We start from the raw sequence: 21,033 nt of genomic DNA, 5'->3' as shown, positions 1-21,033 counted from the left end.
GGGGAAGGTATCTGGCAAACAGTTCCTGGAGTTTAGGATAGAGATGTTGAGGAAAGGGTATATAGATTTGGTAATTATCTGAATAGAGTTGATAATTGAAAAGTAAATTGCTATAGCTTTGTTCTTTAACTGTATACCCTTTGTGAAAACCGTCCTTTACAGTGAAATTAAAATGTAATTTGATGTATTGAATCAGCCCCAGAAGCACCATAAGCAAGCACTTAACTGAACTGTCTTCATTCTTTTCTTCTTAACAGAACTCTCTACCTGTATCTAAAAACTGATCCAATGTTATTTGTTCATTGAAGGGGGTAAGCAATTTCTGAGAATGTCTGTTTTCTATAACTCATTCCACCTTATCTATACCCATACCTTTCTCCAGAGTTCTTCCATGATCCAATAATTCAATAAATACCTATTAAGTACCTACAGCCCATTAAGGATCAATATAAAGTGATAGGAACAGAAGTCTTCTGGCAGAGGATTGGAACATGAATACATGGTAAGGAAGCAAAGTATACAGCCTATTCATTCTAGAAGCTTGCCAGTAAAGGAGAGATGAAATACAAGATGAAAGCTTGAGAGAGAAACAAGGTCAAGGGAAAGATTTTTTTAAGTTAATGGAGACACAAGCATGTCTGTAGGAAGAAGAGGAGCCAATAAAGTAGGAGAAAAATAAGGGTGAAGAATGGATAATGGATGGATTAAGTCCCCAGAGAAATTGAGAGGGGACTAGGTCAAGGTATATGGACAAGTTTTGACAAAGAAAACCCCCTTCCACTCATCTTTTGAGATAGAAAGGAAGAAAAAGAATATGAAAGAAGAGATGGGACAGAAAATAAGAGGTTTTGAGATCTGGATGAGAGGTGAGGGAACTTGTGATGGCTGGTGTCAATCTCTTCTATGGAAGCTGTGAATACACTAATGTAATTCTGAATCACAAAATATAACAACTCTCCCCATGGAAGACAAAATCAAAACATTTATTCAGACACCAGAAAGCCAAATCCTAACACCGGAAAGCCAATCCATCATAGCAACAAAGAAAATAATACACAATAACAATGCAGGAGGCACTGCCATCCCCAAGCCTTCCCCCTGTTAGGGTCTTCCCACAAACAAACACTCACAGCTTGCTGCCTTCTTCCTCTTTCTCCTTCAGCTCTAACTGCTCTGAATAACTTCCTCTCAGCTCTCCTCCATCCTTCCTGCTCCACCCATTCAATAAGCTCCTCCCACCACAGGCTTTAAATGGCTCAAACTCATGTGTCTTGGGCTTCCATGTGACTTAAGGAGGTCACATGGATCTATTAATGGATTGGAAAGATCTTCCCATTTACTTTACCGTTACAAGTAGGAATGGGTTGAAGCATGGGAATTGAAGGTTAAGTTAGGGGCCTGAAGAGAGAGAAGGTTTGAAAAATCATCATGTCTAAACAATTAGAAAAATATTAGTTGTTCATGGGTAGGCTGAGCTAATATAATAAAAATGGCAATTCTATCTAAATTTATCTATTCAGTGCCATACCAATCTAATTACTATAAATTATTTTATAGAGCTAGAGAAACTATCAGCAAAATTGACCTGGAAGAAAAAAAGGTCCAGAATATCAAAGAAATTGATGAAAATAAATGTAAGGGAAGATGGCCTAGCCTTACCAGATCTAAAATTGTACTATAAAGCAGCAATCATCAAAACTACATGGTGCAGCTAAGAAATAGAGTGGTGGATCAGTGGAATAAGTTAGATACACAAGACACAGTAGTCAATGACTATAGTAATCTACTTTTTTATAAACCCAAAGATTCCACCTTCTTGGATAAGAACTCACTATTTAACAAAAACTGCTGAAAAACCCGGAAAATAGTATGGCAGAAACTAGGCATAGATCAGCAAAATGGGTACATGATTTAGACAAATTAGGAGAGCAAGGAATAGTTTACCTGTCAGATCTATGGAGAATGGAAGAATTTGTGACCAAACAAGAGGACATAATGAAATGCAAAACAGATGATTTTGATTACATTAATTTCAAAAGGTTTTACACAAAGTCAACCAAGATTAGAAGGGAAGCAGAAAACTAGGAAACAATTTTTACAGCCAGTGTCTCTGATAAAGGCCTTGTTTTCAAAATAAATAGAGAACTGAGTCAAATTTTAAGAATAGAAGTCATTCCCCAAATGATAAATGACCAAGAGTATGAACTGGCAGTTTTCAGATGAAGAAATTAAACCTATCAATAGTCACATGAAAAAATGCTCTAAATCACTAGTGTTTAGGGAAATGCAAATTAATACAACTCTGAGGTACCACATCACACCTATCAGATTGGCTAACAATGCAAAACAGGAAAATGATAAATGTTGGAAGGTGTGGGAAAATTGGAACACTAATACATTGTTGGTGGAGTTGTGAATTGATCCAGCTATTCTGGAGAGTAATTTGGAACTATGCTATGAAATTGTGATCTAGTTCCAAAATCCCTTTGATCTGGCAATACCACTTCTCAGTCTGTATCCCAAAGAGATCATAAAAATAGGAAAATGACCACATATACAAAAATATTTATAGCAGCTCTTTTTTGTGGTGGTCAAGAATCTGAAATTGAGGGGAAATTGAGCCCATCAATTGGGGAATGTCATATGAATGTAATAGAATACTATTGTTCCATAAGAAATTATGAGCAGGCATATTTCAGAAAAATCTGGAAAGACTTACATAAACTGATGCTGAGGGAAGTGAGCAGAACCAGGAAAACATTGTACATTAACAGCAACATTATGTGATAATTAATTTGATAGACTTAGCTCTTCTCAGCAATACAATAATCTAAGACAATTACAAAAGACTCATGATGGAAAGTGCTGTTCACATCCAGAGAAAGAACCGTGGAGTCTGAATGCAGATCAAAGCATGCTATTTTCTCTTTTTTGCTTGTTTGTTTTCTTTCTCATGGTTTTTTCTTTTTGTTCTGATTCTTCTTTAAAAACATGACTAATGTGGAAATATGTTTAATATGATTGTACATATATATCCTGTATCAGATTGCATGCCATCTTAGAGGGGGGAAGGAAAAATATAAAACTCAAACTCTTGTAAAAAATAAATTTTGAGAACTAAAAAGAAAGATAAAGAAAAATCATCATTGGGGGAAGTGATAGGAAATGGGAGGTGATAAATCTCAGATTTACTGTATGTCATTGAGAGACAGTTTAAATGAGATGACAGTATAAATTTGTAGCAGACCCAATTAGCAGGGCTCCCTCAGCATTGTTCAATGGCTTGAAATGGGAAAAAGGAAAAAAAAAAACAACACCCAGATATCCAGGGTCATACAGAGTTGAGGATTAGCATAGTAGGATTGCAGACCATCAGGAGAGGTAAATGACTTAAGCATATGATTGAAATGGCTGCCCACAGGGTCAAGACCGAAAGGAAAAAAGTGAAGCCAGAGTAGGGACTTGGAGAACAACATAGGAATAAGGAAGTAGAAGACACAGGGTTAAAACTAAAGACAGGGACCAGCTTCTCAAATTTTGGTTCTTGAATGTCTCAGCCTTCAAAGCTTTCTCTGTTGTCGGTAACATTAGATGGGTAGGATAAACTGAGTGTGTTTCACAAGTCATCCATGGAGAAGTTTCACAGCGGTGACCAAGTGCTTAAGGCTGCAGACAGATGGTTAAACTTGTCTGCTGGACAGGTTTCAGTACTGAGAACCGCAGGAGTCTGCAGCAACCTTGAAGGCAGCAAGCAGGGTCATGGGAGAGCCATGAGTCAGGAAAGCTGAGTTCTAGTCTAGTTCGACTTCTAGTTCTAGTCTGACTCTAATTCAGTTCAGCTCTGCTGAAAACTCCCATGTGACCCTAGGCAAGTTACTGCTACTCTTTGGGCTCCAGCATCCTCATTTGTAAACTGAGGGGACTAGATTCTAAATGTTACTGTAGATCATACTAGGGTAAAAAGTATTCAGGAAAAAAGTCTCTATTCTATACTTCATAAATGGTCAATGTCCTCTCCATTCCAGTTAAATTGACCTACTAACTGTTTCCTAGGCAAGACCTTCTGAATCCTGACTCCATTCCTTTGTACACATAGTCCTCCCATGTCAGGAATACACTCCCTGCTTATATCCACTTTATGGAATCCCTAGTTTCCCACAAAGCACAGCCCCTGTGCCACCTCCTCCACAAAACCTTCCATATTCCTGTATCCCCCTCCCCTCCATTATTGACTCTCTCTCGCTCTGTCTCTCTCTCGCTCTCTCTCTGTCTCTCTCTCGCTCTCTCTGTCACACACACACACACACACACACACTTTGCGAATGCTTATCTGTGTATATGTTGAATCTCCTTGAAGGCAGGGACTGGTTTACTTTTGTCTTTGTATCCCAAGAAGCCAACACAGAAGGATAAGGATAGTAGGGTGCTTAATAAGTATCTGTTGAATGAATAGCAAAATAAGACTAAATTGCATCATCTAACACACATATTTGCACATTTCAAAGAGACAAAAAATGAATGCCATAGAGAAAAACCGTATTGGAGAAATAATAGAAGGAAGACTGACTAACCTATAAAATGAATCTTTGTTTTTCTTCTAGTGCTTTTACACAAGGTCTCTATCTCTTCTAATGAGCTGGTTCCCCTTCTTTGTGGGCCCATGAAGTACATGGGCCATCTCTCTGGAGGAATCCAGAAGGAACCTGGTTGTCAGTTGCCTTTTTGCATTTCAGCATCAGTCCTGGTCCTCTTTCCTATAAAACACACTCTTCAATTACTACGTTGCTTTCTGGAGACAGGTAGACAGAGTGGATTTGCCAGATGCCATTTATGAGCCAAAAGCTGTGAAGAGAGATTCAGATGTCTTCCTCCAGCGTTCTCTTTGGCAAAGTGGGGAATCTGTACTGATGCAGAGTAAGCCCCCAGCCCTTAGCTACCTTACATTGTGTGAGTATAATCCTACCCATAATGATTACACTTTGATTCTGCCTTCTTTCCGTCTGGTCCTGCTGTTAATCTAGGTTCAAGTTTTATGTTCATAAGGTGAAGTTACATTAGCTCACTCCCTCTATCCTGTTTGTCTTCTCCAGTAGACAGCTCAGTGTTTCAGGCCGTGATTCCAGGACCTCCTGGCAGAGCAGGCAGCCCAAGCTCTAAAAATCAAAGAATGCGTGTCAAACAGCTACTTCTGAGGTAGGGAGACAGGTGTTGCTTTGTATTTTTCTGTCTGCATCTGGTGTCATAATAACTCAGCTAAGGCACAGTCCAGGGGTGGAGAAACTGAGGCCTTGAGGCCACGTGTAGCCTTCTAGGTCCTTTGCTGTGGCCTTTTGACTGAGTTCAAGGTTTACAGAACAAATTCTTTTATTAAGGGGATTTATTCTGTGAAGTTTGGATTCAGACAAAGGGCTGCACTTGAGAACCTAGAGGACCACATGTGGCCTTGAGGCTGCAGGTTCCCCACCCCTGGCATAGTCTCTTGGCATTTCCAAGTAGAGAGATAGGTGGCTTAGAAGTGTCTGCATTGATCTGTTCATTCATTGATCCATTCAGTAAAATGAGTATAGGGCTCAGTGCTGGGTCCTGACAAAACTGCAAAGACCCTACCCTCGTGTAGGTTATAGTCTAGAAGAAAGATCTGATAAATGACTCCAACATAACATGACACATAATAAGGGATATTAGAGATACAATATGATGTAGTGGGAAAAGCCTGATGTAGATTTAGGAAGATCTGGGTTGGATTCCCATTTCTGACAATGGGTGTGTGACCCTGGACAAGTCACTTAATTTTTCAGTGCCCTTGGTAATGAAGGTATATATCTATAAGGCCCTAGGTATATATCTAAGTATAAATTGTAGAGCAGGTTCCAGTCTACATTGGCAAATTGAGTTTCTTTCCTAGAGCACCCCACACTGATGGAATCAGATCTGGTAAAAATAAAAAATAAAAAATAATTAATTAACTAAACATATACAGGTCTAGTGAAAAAAAGCATGTTTTCTGTTTTCCAATATGTGGTAGAGTCATTAGGTTGTTTTCTTTCTGACAAACTTGAGAAAATAATGATAATTTTTCCAGGCGAGTAATTCTTCTTCATATTCTTTCCAATGTCAAATCCTTCTCCTTGGCATCCATTCGTATGTATTTTCAAAACACAGAAATATATACATATTAGAAACCTTTTGTTCTAATTTTGTAATCCATAATTCATTTTGTAATTCAAATATTTAATATGAGAATTTCTTCCAAAGGCTTTTACCTAAGTGTGCCCTATTATAATATCATTGACTGATAAATGAATGGATAAATGAACCAATGGGATATTCAGCATTTAAAGAGCTATGTAGAACCTCAAACCAGACTGGGATCTGTGTCTACCATTGCCAGAGTAGCAACACTTGATTATCAAGGCAGAGTTTCCCACTTTTAAGAAAGAGGACATTTAAGTCAAATGCAGTTAGATTTGGAGGTGAAGAGAGAAGAGAGTTTAGGTACTCCATCTCTGCTGTCTTCAAACTCTTATTACTGGGTTCAGATCCTGACTCCAGCACTTACTTAGCTGTGTGTGTGTGTGTTGTTTATTTTCTGGAGGACAATTGAGGTTAAGTGACTTGCTCAAGGTCACATGGCTAGTTTTTGTGTTAAGTGTTTGAGGCTGGATTTGAACTCAGGTCCTCCTGACTCCAGAGCCGGTACTCTATTCACTGCACCACCTAGCCCCACCTGCTTTTTTTTTTGGCTTTAGCTGTGTGAACCATGAGTGGTTCAGTTAACTTTTCTGAGCCTCAGTTTCCACACCTGTAAATAGGAGATAAGAAGACTTATAGTACTACTCATAGCATTGTTGCAAGGATCAAATGAGGATAATGGGTAAAGTACTTTGAAAACCTTAAAACATTACATAAAAGTCAGCTATTATAGTGGTGCATTGGATAGAGTGTTGGACCTGGAATCAGGAAAACCTGAGTTCAAATCCGGCCTCAAACACTTACTGGATGTGTGAACATGGGCCAATCATGTAACCTCTCTCAGACTCAATTTCTTTTTCTATAAAACAGAGATATTCATAATAGTACATTCCTCTAAGGGTTGTTGTGAGGATCAGATTAGATACTATTTGTAAAGAACTTTGCAAAACTTGAAGCCCTATATAAGAGTTAGCTATTGTTATTATATTGCGATGACAATTGATAGTGCAAGAAGTTATATCTTCCTGCCTTGTCAAGTCCAGAGAAAATATTTCAGAACATAAAACAAGAATATAGTTGCTAGGGGGAGTGGAGTCAGATTTCTTTAATAAGAATGAAGCTTGGACTTCAGAGTTGGTCAAAGCCCTATTCTTACAACACCAAGTTAATTCATGAGGTTCAACATTTACATTAGGACAAATGGGAAGAGTGAGCAGTAAGAGGCATTGTTCCTACCCTCAAGGAGCTTACAATCCTACAGGTATCTTACTGATTCCCTATCCAATACCTGGGACAACTGGAGATGTCCCAGGAAGCACTGGGAGACCCTAGCTCTTGTAGATTTAGGTCTTTTCAGGTTCTCACTTTGAGTGAGATATCATCCATTCAATGAATAGGGTTCTTTAAGAAGTTAATTAATGGGGTGGCCCCTTTAATCAAAAAAGAAAAGAAAATCAAACTGGGAGATAAAAGACCCTAAGGCTTCCTGGCCAAAAGAGAAACCATTACTATTTAATATGTACATTTGCACTTTGATTTTTTTTCTTTTTTGATTAAAGGGGCCATCCCCTTGATTAACTTCTTAAAGAGACCTATTCACTGAATGGGCATTACCTCATGCAAAATGAGAACCTGAAAAAACCTTAGCTTACAAGGACCAGTGTCTCCCAATGCATCCTGGGTCATATCCAGTCATCCTGATGAATATCTGGCTACTGGACCCAGATGGCTCTGAAGGAGAAAGTGAGGCTGGTCACCTTGCACAGCCCTCCCTCACTCAAATCAAAGTCAACTGCAAGTCATGTCATCATTTCCCTGATGTCATGGTCCTCTTCAAGAAAGAAGGACAAACATGACATGCAATCCAATACACAAAGGAATGATTCCAGACCTTCTCTTATCTGGCACCCAGGCAGTCTTATCTTTCCCAGACATTCCACACAGCTCCCAAAGGAATAACTGTCGTCTTTAAGAAGATGAAGACTATTTGGCTCAAACTTCTAAATTCACTCACATGAAGTGATCTCTCTCCCTTTCTCAACTATCCTAGAGTGCTTTGTTGAGATTTCTCTTTTGCTGTATCACACACCACCTTCTATCATACTTTCTTTCGTAGATACATTCATCTCTCTATTGACCCGTAAGCTTCTTGAGGGCAGTAATTGCTTCACTTTTCTTCTTAGTATCCTCAGCACCTAGCTCAGGACTTTTTGCCCAGTAGGTACATAATAAATGTTTTGTATTAATTTTGTATTAAATTGAATCTCTGTGTCTACACCTGAGTTCTCATGTTTTTGCTCCAGTTTCAGATGATGTCTTATGGCATAGGATGACATACTTAGAGCTGGGGGCAATCCTGTGGACCATGTAGTACAACTCCTTTGGATTACAGATCAAGAACTGAAACCCAGTGATTTGCCCAGGCTCATAAAGCTAGTGAATGTACTAAGTCATCTTCACCCCACACCTAGGGCTTTATCCATTGTACTTTTCAGGGTTGTTTTTTTGTTGTTGTTAAGTACAACTCTTCATGACCCCATGTGGGGTTTTCTTGGTAAAGATATTGAGTGGTTTGCCATTTCCTTTTCCAATTCATTTTACAGATGAGGAAACTGAGGCAAACAGAGTGAAGTGACTTGCCCAGGGTCACATAGCTAGTGTCTGAAATCAGATTTGAACTGAAGAAGAAGAGTCTTCCTAACTCTTGGCCCAATGCTCTATCCACTTCGCCACCTAGCCACTGTATTAAATTGTCCTTTTCAAATGTGTGTAATTCTTCTCAATTTATGGAGGACTCCATTCTCTTCCTTAGCATCTTCAATTCCTCCCTCCTTGGTTTTGCAATAAGTTCTGTCTCCCCTATCCTGAAAAAATATCTTAACTTGTCTCAGCAGCCCCCTCTAGCTACTGCCACAACTATCTCCTTCACTGTGATGACTGCTTGACTTGTCCCCCTTAGTCTAGTCTCAGAGAGGATTTGAGTGCCTGAGGGCCTTGGAAATGACATGGATTCATTCTGGGGGTCTGGTCCAGCTACTCCTGAAGAGCACCCAAGCATCTGTATCTAGGTCACAGCATGGCATCTTTCATGACTAAATCCCTTCCCACCCAAATGAGTGGGGCTCAAGTACCAGGCCTATCCACAGAAAAGGAACAAAAGAGTGTGTGGTTGGGGAAAAGAGCTAAGCCTGGCCCTGCTCTAGAAACCTCAGTGCATTCTGTCATTTCTGCGGCCAACCTCAGTGACACACCACCAGTCTGAGGTTGGTGGCAGACACAGAACTGGCTTCTCAGGGGGCAGACAGTGCCCAGTAACACAGCCAGGTCTGGGCTTGGGTGAAATTGTGAAGTAGAAACAAGTTCATTTTCAGCACGTCTCCATCCTATTTTCTGTACCCTTCCATTCCAGTCCTGCCATGGTCCCTCTAGACACTGAATGCCTGTCTTCATTCATTGTGCAAACATTTACTGAACAACTATTATGTCTTGGACACTACTGAGCAGGGGGGGGGGGGAATTATAGAGCTGAATATGACACCATGCTTGACCTCAGAGAGCTTACAACCTAATTGGAGAAGGGAGACGAAGAAAAAGTGTGTGTGTGTATGTGTGTATGTGTGTATACACCTATGTGTGCATTTGTGTCTATGTATGTCTGTATGTGTAACATCTATATCTATATATCATAAGGCATATTGTAAGGCAAATATAAAGTGTTATGGAAGAGGTCAGAAGTAAAGGACTATGGAATTTTAGAAAATGGAGAAACCATTTTCTATTTAGGCTGGGGGGGGTAGGGTGGATCAAGGAAGACTTGATGGAGAAAGTGGCTTTTAAACTAGGTCTTGAGAGATGCATAGGAATTGAATTGTTGGGGGTGGAGGAAAAATGAGCAGAATCTCTCCTTCATGCTGACCCCTGGGCTCGTGGAACTTTACCAATCCAACATTCTGATATATTAGTATGTCTTGTGTGCCCTTGTTTAAATTTTCACTCTAGTGACTGACACTGCCTAAGGCAAAAAGAATGGTAGGCAGTCCTGAGGGTAGATCAGGGTCACTCATTTGCTGTTCCTGTTGTTTCTAAGAAAGAAAGAAGTTTATTCTCTGTCTTTGACAGAAAAATAAAAATGAACCAGTGACTGCTTCCTCTCTTTCTCCCTCATGCTCCTAAGGAAGAAATCATGAACCAACTCAGTTTGCTGAAACTTCTGGCTATTTGCCTCCCTTATTTCTACAGCAAGGAAGATGATGCAGGCTTCTGGAGCCATGGAATTGTAGAATGTTAGAGCTTGAAGGGACCTTAGAACATATAGAAGATACCAAAGAAAGAAGAGACTTTAGAACATAGAAAATGAGAGTTGGAAGGGACTTTAGAACAGAGAACACTAGAACAGGAAGAAATCTTGCCTGCTAAAGCTGGAAGGATCCTTTGGAAGTAATATCTCACATTTGTGTAGCACCTTAATGTTGGCAAAGTGTTTTGTTCACAATAGCCCTGCAAGATATAATAATCAGTATCCCCATTCTACAGGTGGAGAAATTGAGGCTTTGAGAGGTTAAATTACCTTCCCATGGTCATTCAACTAGGGAGTGTTTGAAGTGGGATTGAACTCAGGTCTTCTGACTCCAAGCCACTATATCACAAAAGGAATGTGGAATGCAAGAATGTCAGAATTGGAAGGGACCCTAGAACACTAGCTATCAGACTGAGAAGAGTTAGTCTAACCTCACCCTGGGATCATAGATCTAGAATTGGAAGGGACCTCAGGGACCATCTAGTCCAATTCTCTCATTCTATACATGGGGAAGCTGAGGCTCAGGGAAGTTAAATGACTTGTCCAAGTTCACATATGTAGTTAAGTATTAGATAATTCCTTTGACTCCATCGTCATGCTTTTTCCATCATACTGCTTTATTTCCCATCATTTTATAGATGAGGACACAGACTTGGATCCATTAAGAGATTTTCCTGGGGTCACACAGCAAGTTAGTCATAACACTTTCAAGTTATATTCACTAGAGAACCTCAAACTATCAAAGAATGTAGGTTGAGCATATTGGGACAGTCTTCTCCTCATAAAGCATGTGTTCCAAACAACTTGCGTATGGATTGAATTATTTTTTTTTCTTTTTTGGAGTGGGAAGGTAGGGCAATTGGGGTTAAGTGACTTGCCCTAGGTCACATGGCTAGTTTTTTGTGTCTGAGGCCAGATTTGAACTCAGGTCCTCCTAACTCCAGGACTGGTGCTCTATTCACTGTGCCACCTAGCCGCCTCGTGGATTGAATTTTTGTAAATTAAAATCTATTTTAAACATATTTGGTGAGTCCTATGGTTTATAGGAGACCTTTATTTAGTAAAGCACCTAATTCAACTCACCAAACATTTAGTGAACCCAATTCAATTTGTTTTATGTTGAGATTTTTATTCAGTGGCTTTTCATAAACTGAGGTGTGCTCAGCCATAGCACATCTGGTCAGTCACACCATTCATCCATACTCCCTTATCCCTGATAGTTAAGCAAGCAGTCATCATTACCTTTCAGCCAAGGTTTGCCAAGGGTTTGCTTAGCAAAAGCCCGGAAACAACTAAGCCATGCAAAATGACCTGGAGTTCTTTTGTTGTTCAGTCATTTCTGTCCTGTCTGACTCTTCATGACCCCATTTGGAGTTTTCCTGGCAGAGATACTGGAGTGGTTTGCCATTTCTTTCTCCAGCTCATTTTACAGATGAGGAAACTGAGGCAAAGAGCGTAAAGTGACTTGCCCAGGAACATACAGCTAATAAGTGTCTAAGGCTGGATTTGAACCAGGAAGATCTAAGGTAAAATTCAGAGCCAGGTAACATTAGCTGTATTGGCAAGTCACTTAATCCACTTCTGCTTTATTTCCTCAATTCTAAAATGGGGGAAATAACAATACCCACCTCCTAGGGTTGTTGTGAGGATCAAATGAGATGCTATCAATAAAGTATTTAGTACCGAATATGACACCATGCTTGACCTCAGAGAGCTTACAACCTAGCTGGAGAATGGAAAAAAAATGCAAAAGAAAAAAGTGTATGTACATATATGTGTGCATGTATATATATATATATATATATATATATATATACACACACACACACATACCTATGTGTGCATTTGTGTCTATGTTATGTCTGTATGTGTAACATCTATATCTATATATCATAAGGCATATTGTAAGGCAAATGTAAAGTGTTATGGAAGAATTCAGAAACAAAGGACTATGGAATTTTAGAAAATGGAGAAGCCATTTTCTATTTAGGCTGGTGGGGGTAGGGTGGATCAAGGACAACTTGATCAAGAAAGTGGCTTTTAAACTAGGTCTTGAGAGATGCATAGGAATTGAATTGTTGGGGGTAGAGGAAAAATGAGCAGACTCTCTCCTTCATGCTGACCCCTGGGCTTGTGGAACTTTACCAATCCAACATTCTGATATATTAGTATGTCTTGTGTGCCCTTGTATACAAGTGCAGTGCCTGGCCCTGTGTAGGCTCTATCCAAATGCTAGTTCCCTTCCCCTCATTCCTTGCTTTTATCCATTCCTTTTGCATGTAGCTACTCTTGAGACTCTGTCCTGGTTCTCAGGTTTGTAAGTGAACAGGGTCTCTAGTGTTGACAGAGCCCTCCTTTTTTTGAAGGGCAGGGGATGGAACCACAGGTAAAGAATAGGACTGCAGGGGCAAACAGGCCACCAGAAACCAGGTCTGAAGGTGAAACAATCAATCAAGAATCACAGGAGCCAAGAAGAGGCTAGCGGAAGCCAGGAGTGCATTCAGTCTATAGTAACTTGGTAATGGGCATGCAACATACAATATTATGTAAATTTGCCCCCACACCTTGGTGTGTGGGCAAGTGCTTGAACACTTGAAGGTCATGAACACTAATTCCTTCTGAAGTTCTTTCAAGGCAAGTGCTCTTGCCTTCCTAGGGATAACCCCATAGGATCCAAGATTTTGAGCTTGGGAGGTCTTTTCCAACCCCCTGGTATTACAAAGAGGAACCAAGTCCCTGAGAGATTAAATTGCTTATTCAAAGTCACACCAAGAGGAAGGAAGAGACAGAATCAGGATTTGAACCCAGATCTCTAGCTCCAAATACAACATACTTTTCATTGTTCCAAGCTGTCTCTCTTAGACCTCATTATTTTCCTAGGCAATTGCCAAATCTGTGCAATTTTGATAGACTATCAGAATTCAGAGTACAGGGAAAAAACACCATTAAGGAAACTGAGCAGAGATAATTCCCTCTTGCTTTTCAGTCTGAATTGGCCAAGTTGTGGCTTGTTTACAAGCTGTTCTGAAATGTTTCTGTTTCTTATACTTGGATTAAAAGTTCCTTAAAAGCAACAACCACCTACGGTTCCCAAGGCCGCAGCAGGCACTGACTAAGTGTTCAAATGTGTCTTTTATCTCTTGTATTCCTGCCCTCATTCTGATCCCAAACTCATTTGGATGAGGCATTTCTGAAGCATCAATTGATACTTTGGATCCTCAGATGCCTGTCGTCCCTTTGTTGAATAGGGAAGGGGACTGTTGCAGGGAATGTGCAGCCAGCATCCTTTATTATTCCTGGATCCTTTGCCCCTGCTGGCTACCCAGGTAATCCACATTGAACCCTTTAGCAATCCTTTTTTACTAGTTTTGGGGTTAGCTTGATTCTGATAGATAGCTTGACCAGGCAGGGACATTCATAGACACAGAAAAGTAATCTTCTCTCTCTATTTTTAAACATTTCAACTATTTCTGGGCCCAATGGTATAAAATTCCTGCAATAGCCCTCATTTATAGTCTGTAACTATGAAGGACCCTTAATAAGAACCCTAGGACAAAAGAGGTAACATGGTTTAGAGGAAAGAATGATCAATTTGGGGTTATAAAATGTGAATTTGAATTCGGACCCAGTAATCAACTTAATGTGTGACCTTGGGTGAGTCTCTTAAACTCTTCTTCACTCATCTGTAAAATAAGGGGGTTGGGCTAGATAATCTCTAGGGCTCCTTATAACTCTAAAAACCTATAGTAGTTGGAGCTAAAAAAAAAAACCAAACCCTAGAGACTATTTACTCCAATCCCCTCATTCTTGGATAAAGACATTGAGACCCAGATAGAGGAAGTAACTTGTCCAAGGCAGACTATTAGTGGCAGAACTAGGATTAGACACAAGCTCTCTTGGGTATTGGTCTAGTGCTTTTTATAAGTGTGAGTAAAAGGTATATTTTCCACAGCCCAGAAAATCATTCAAAACTTTTTTATAACAACTTGAAGATTTTTAAACTTGGGCAATATTTTTCTTTTTCTGAACATGATTAACTTGAAAACCACCAAGTTGCTTCCATTGAGAAGGTGTTAAGGAAGAAGAAAAATTACTTACTGAAGGTTATGAGCCAATTTTCAAAGGAAAAACAAAGGTTCTCCCTACTTTCTTTCACAATTAATTGCCCCTGTAGCCACTCATTGGCAAGAACTTACAAATCAGGTGGCGAGAAGGATAAATCACTCTGTAGATGCTTTGGATTCAGCTCACATGCAGATGTAGTTAATTCAACACACCCAGACTGACTGGCCCAGATGGGGGCCTTAGGAAATTCTCCTCCATTCCCTTTCCTCCATACCCCATGTCTGAAGGGTGATCCTCCAGAGATTGCTGGGCTACATCTGACAACTCATTGTTTTGCTTAAGTATGCAGCCAAGTAGTCTCTCATGCATCATGGTACAATGACCTCTGCGTGGAAAGTCAGGGAGGCAACACAGTACAATGCAAAGAGAGTCTGGCTCTGGGCTTAGAGCACCTGGGTTCAAATCCTACTCCCTGAAACTTCCTTCCTCTCTCATCTTCAGCAAGCTTCTTACTTTCCTCCTTTGAAAATGAGGGTTGGACTAAGTCTCTTCTAATTCTAGATGTGTGATTTTATTTGGATTCATGTCTTAATTAAGCTATTTATTACCTTAGAGACTGTGGGTAAGCCATTTAGGTTCTTTATATCCCCATTTCCTCATTTCTAAAATAAGGGAGCTAGACTAGATGATGTCTAGGATCCCCTTCTATGGACGAATCTTCCTTGATAGATTGCAAGCTCTTTGAGGGCAGAGACAATTTCATTTTTATCATTGTATCCCAGATACCTAGCATAATGCCTCCCTTAATAGATTGTAGTTTCAAATACTTTGAGCAAATTATCCTGTAATTCCATGGGGTGCAGTCACTGGCTCTATCAATAATTTTGTGATGGGATATTGGCCAAGTCACTTCCCCTCTCTTGATCTGACTCAGTTTCCTCCTTTGAACCATGTGTATAAGGTTGAGCTGTATGCTAGGATCCTTCTAAACTCTGACTGACATTCAATGACCCTCTGAAATACAAGCTATGCCCAAGATGGCATAATAAATGAACTCCAAATTCACTGTTCTCCCTATCACACTGATGGAATCCTAATAAAGCTGCCCCCAACCCCAATATTAGGACTTCCTTATAGGCCCCACTGAACACCAGGACCACTGCCCCTATCTAGCCACTAACCCCCCACACACACACATGCACATACTCAATACCCTAACTTCCTCATATATGCCTCACTGCTCACCAGAACAACAGATGCGTCCATGAACTCATATTTCTCACAGAACAGCAGGCATGTTCCTGAGATGGGATCCCAGCCACTGCCTCTAGCTAGCCACTGCCTCCAGACCCATTCTTCATATTTCCCACAGAAATAGCAGGTTTGTCCATACACTCAACCACAACCACATCCATCTATTCTCAGACAGGACCACAATAGCCAGCCAATCAGAAAGCAGCACCACCAGGATGTGGGAGCAGGATGTGGACCCCAAAACAATAGAAGGGACTTTCCTTAAGTAGGAATCTGCACAGTAATAGTAAAGAACTGATCTAGAGTGAACTCATGGTGTAGAGAGGCTTATTATAATATCATTATCATACATACATACATACATACCCCCCCATGGATTTTTCTACATGCATTGTGGGTAATTGTATGCACAGTTCCACTGTGGCTGGGTCCGCTCCCCTATTACCTAATCCCTTAACAAACCCCTTCTGCTTTTTTAATATTCATATTTTCTATTATATAATTGCATCTGTACCCTATAAAAATCTATCTTGTTTTCTCTGAAGTTGCTGGTTCCTCTTGGAACTTAGCCTGCTTCTTGAGAGGCGTCAATCTCAGTAAATGCCTATACTTGGATTGGAGGTGGTCTGACTCTTAATTCTTTGAGACAGTCTGACCACAACACATTACGAAACAGCAACAATACCATGCTACTATCTGCAACCATCTGTTTGGGGTTGGGGGTAGAGGGGAGTCTTCTTATGCTAGTTACCAGGCTGCAGAGTGTGCTAAACTCTACAGGGGTAACTACTATAAGGCTATTTTTTTTTAAGCAATTGGGGTTAAATAACTTGCTCAAGGTTACAAGGCCAGTTATCTCTGGGTGTGGTGCTGAGTATCTGAGCCCAGATTTGATTCCCAGGTCATCCCAACACTGGGGCCAGTGCTCTTACTTGCTGAGCCACCTGGCTGCCCCTAAGCAATTGGGGTTAAGTAACTTGCTCAAGGTTACACGGCCAGGTGTTTCTGGGTGGGTGCTGAGTGTCTGAGCCTGGATTCGATCCAGGTCATCCCGACACTGGAGCCGGTGCTCTTACTCGCTGAGCCACCTGGCTGCCCCTATAAGGCTATTTCTAAGGTCTATGTGATAGAATTGTTAAAAAAAAAAAAAGCATTTTATAACCCAGTGCTCTTGGAGTTACAGAGATAAAACCCTTAGGTTCATTCCAGCGTGTACTTGCTTTATATTAAATTCCATTCCCTAGTAATGGGTCATATCAAGGGATAGAGTTGTTTGTCCTTTGTTTTCAAGAAGGACTAATGATATCATGGAGTGATGTCTTGATTACTGTGTGAATTGGATTTAAGTGAGGCAGAATTGCACAAGGTCATCAGCCTCCCTCTCTCTTCCAGGGTCATCAAAATCCAGTGACAAGAAAAAAGTCCGGATGACTGGCTATGGCCTGGGATCTTGATGTCTATGATGTCTCGTCAAATTATAAGCACTCAACAGTGCCTGCTTCAGCCACCTTCATGGTCACTGAAACAATTGTTCTCATCTGCCCATTCTGTTGGGGGAAGTCTTCACATGCTTGGGGTAGACATCCCCCTAACTCACCAATGAGTTTGAGAGTTCCCCTCAGCCTGGTTTAGCCTATCTGCCAACAGAGTTTTACTGGGGTGTGGCCCATGCACATGCTACAGCTTCTTGGAGCCAAAGGTGAGAATTTAGTTCCGGGTAGACACTGAAGTTGGATGAGCAACCCTGAAAAGGGCTCAGCGAGCCCTTACACCAGAAGTGGTGGTCCTCCTTAGTGTATTTGTAGAGGGGACACAAGACTCCAGGGTTTTGTGGAGGCAGTTTCCTTTGGAACTCCAGCAGGAAGATCTCCTGGCCCTTAGTTGTCAACCATTTTTAAATGGTACCCTGATTGGCCTGATATTGATTGGCAGCTTGGTCAGTCAGTGGCATTGATGGACAGGGAGGGAGAGAGGGAAGAGCCTCCTCCTTCATATTTCTGTGCCCAGATAAGTTCTGAGGCCACATTGATGCACTATTTCTGTAACTAGCTCTGAGGTATAACTGCCATCATATAGAAACTAGACATTCAACCTGTGAATTCTCAGAGATCCTTAGTGCCAGTAAGTGCCCAGGCAAATACAGAGACCGTGTTCCATTCTGATACAAACCAAGTCAGAAGCACAGATTCTTCCTGGAGAAAGAGAGCCATAAGAATACTGGTAATGGAAGAGAGGCCAGAGAATCCTCACCATTGGGTCTGAGACATCTGACAAGGCACATGTTGCAACAGACATTTTTCTATATGTGTGTGAATTTCTCAACAGCTCCACATCGACCCTCCTCTTCTGGCCCAGCCAGAGAAGATAGCCTCTTGGCATGGTCCCCAAAGGGGAAGTGTGTAAGAAACTGAAGAAGAAAAAAATCCACCCTTTCTTGGGTGCAGCCTCTGCAAGGGCTTTTCTGGATTCCCCAAATGTTAATGAGTGAATACAAGATGTAATTTCCTCCTGAAAGATGGCACTCTACCCCAGGCTTCCTAAAGTGGAAAGGTAACGCCTCTCTGTTTGAGGCCAAAGTGAAGCTTATCTGGAAAGAGGTCTCTATGCCCAGCACATGTGATCAGTGCTTATGGGGAAATAAAGGCTTTCCTTCCCTCTCCCTCCTCTTGGAAGTTGTTCAGAATCGGCTCCAAAGACCCGGGCAGAATGAGGCTGCCCTCTGCAGGCACAGAGCCTGAGGGCTGGCCTGCCTGCTGCCCGTGCTTCACTGATCCTTGGGGCTGGGGAGCGGGGCAGAGGAACAAGCCTCAGTCCTGGCCCCAGGCTTGCCTCGACACTGCTCCCTCCTCAGGCACACCCTCCGCCAATCCCGTACTTGGTGTCTTAGCATCTAGCACACTTCCCCTAGCACCTAGAAATATTCTAGGCTGCTCATGATAAATCATAGCTAGCATTTCTATAGTGCTTTAAGCTTGGCAGAGCACTTTACTTATGTTATTTCATTTGATCATGTTTTCATATTTCATGGAATATGTTTCATTATCACATTTCATGTTGATTTCATTTGATAATAGCCCTGTGAGGTAGGTGTTGTTATTATCCCCATTTTGCAGATTGGGAATCTGAAGGTGAGAGGGATTGAGTGAACAGTGATGTAGCCATTAAGGGTCTGAGGCTGCTTTATTTACAGAAGTCTAAAAGCAGATTGTAAACTCTGGACTAAGTACAAGGAGAGAGACTTTGGGAATGGAAAAGGGCCCCTAGGTTATTTGTAGATAAAGTGGAAGTGATCTGAGAAATTTTAAAGGTCTCACAGCACTATCTTTCCCTTGCTGTCACTCCACTGGGGTGAAAGAATGGTAAAGAAAAGAAAGAAAGAAAGAAAAAAAAAGCAGAACCCCAACCTATCTGAGCTTCATGGCTCAAAAGAACCCAATTTGTGTTTTTCCAAAATAAAGAGAGAGCCAGTGTCTGAACTGTCTCTTACAGAGGTCACATTGACCTCTCCATATCCCTATAATTGCCCCTGATTCAGATGTTTCTCCTCAGAAAAGTTATAACGGAAGATAGGACTGACCTCTCACAGAATTACTGAGCTTTTCTGATGGCCCACTTTGTGCCCTGCCCCTGGAATACCCGATAACTGTGCTTTCTCTTCACTTGCCAAGCATGTTTGGGAACCAGGGAGAGGGCCTGATCAAGCAGGGGTTCTTAACCTGGTGACCACAAACCAGGTTTTGGTGGGTGGAGGGTGAAATCAGTGAACTTGGATGGGGAAAAAAAATCACATCTTTATCTTGACTGACCTTTGGTTTCCTTTGTAATCCTATGCATTTGATAAAATCATTCTGAGAAGGGGTCCATAAAGCTTCATCAGATGGTCAGGGGAGGCCAGGACACGCAAAGATGGTTGAGTAGCTCTTTGCTACTCGGACTGATAAGAAATGACTGATAGCGTTGAATGGCAGCCAAAATAGACTGATGTAACTTTAAAGCTATGCATTACATGTACTGTATCATTGGATCCTCACAATGACTTGGGAGGTAGGTGCTATTATTATCCCAATTTTACAGAAGAGGAAACTCAGGCTGAGAGAGTCTGGACTTGAACTCAGGTCTTCCTGACTCCAAGACTAATGCTTTCTCCGCTGAACCACCAGTTGGAAATGACAAAAAAGAGCCTGTGTGGTCTTTAAAAAGAATCTAGTGTCCAGAATGAAGGGAATGGAAGTACTCTGACCTAGCCAAGCCAGATCTCCAGGGTTATGTCTCCTTTGGGACACCATATTTTAGGAAGGGCTTTGAAAAGCTGGAGAGAACTCCAAGGTTTACTGCCTCAAGACCATTTGATGTGAGGATTGATTGAAGGGGCTGTCAGTGTTTAGCCCAGGGAAGCCAATTCTAAAGGGTGGAGGTGGGAATGATAGCTGTCTTCAAGTATTTAAAGAGCTGTGACTTGGAAAAGGTGGTAAGCATTTTTGCACACAGTTCAGAAGACAGAACTTGCACCAGTGGGTGGAACTTACAAAGAAATAGAAAATTTAGGTTTATCTTAAAGGAAAGGCCTGTGATGCCTCCAATTCAGGAGACTGACAGCTCTGAGCTGGCCTCAGGCACAATGGTGTGGTAGGCAGGAAGTTGGGTGGGGAGGGTGGTTAGTTCTGTGCATTGAGCCTCCCTCCAGTGAAGGAGGAATAAGGCCTCCTCCTCCCACTGCTTCCCTCCTGGAGGACTAGAGAGGAAGGTAGCAGAGAGCAGAAGGAGCCACTGGCTCCCCCAGAGCCCCTGTACATAGCCTAGAGATGGTTACCTTTCAGATCTTTTCACTCTTCTATATGAAGATAGGTTTGAAGAGGTTGATGGGGAGATGGTCCAGGAGTGAGGGTGGTAGCAATCACTTCCTCCTCTCCTCCCTCACTCATGGGGCTCTACTCAGCTTAATTTGGGGGTGGGGATAGAGGATCAAGGTGTGGGCCTCCTACATTTTGATCCTGGGTTGGGGGACAAGTCTTCAAGTATTTAAAATAAAATTTAAAAAATAAAGCATATGGATGGCAATGTGGCTTTATTTTAGAGATTGTGGTCCTTCCCCCTTGATTTCTCCCCTACTAGACTATATTTTCTAAGAAGGCCCCTGTTCTCCTCCACCCCCAACAATACATGTTGATCATGGCATTTTTTTACTCATTATATTTACTCATCTCTATCTTCTGGCTTCCTTCAAG

At 41.3% G+C, this 21,033-nt stretch overlaps 1 protein-coding gene across 3 annotated transcripts in view; it reads left to right on the top strand.

The window, feature by feature from the left end:
• NFATC2 (nuclear factor of activated T cells 2) overlaps nt 1-20,822 on the top strand; it is a 226,649-nt gene extending 205,827 nt beyond the window's left edge. Inside the window, exon 10 of one of the 3 annotated variants that reach the window (XM_069072423.1) lies at nt 17,201-20,822. In XM_069072423.1, the coding sequence (XP_068928524.1) occupies nt 17,201-17,262 (62 nt within the window). In that variant the 3' untranslated portion in view covers nt 17,263-20,822. The remainder of the gene's footprint in view (nt 1-17,200) is intronic. The other 2 variants (XM_069072422.1, XM_069072417.1) reach the window with 2 other exon arrangements.
• Nucleotides 20,823-21,033: the final 211 nt, after the last annotated feature.

Source organism: Petaurus breviceps, unplaced genomic scaffold (assembly GCF_028583685.1).
Source record: "Petaurus breviceps papuanus isolate PSGF00001 unplaced genomic scaffold, PetGlider_PUasm1.0 90847, whole genome shotgun sequence".
Taxonomy (NCBI): Eukaryota; Metazoa; Chordata; class Mammalia; order Diprotodontia; family Petauridae; genus Petaurus; species Petaurus breviceps.
This window is presented reverse-complemented; position numbering and strand designations above follow the sequence as displayed.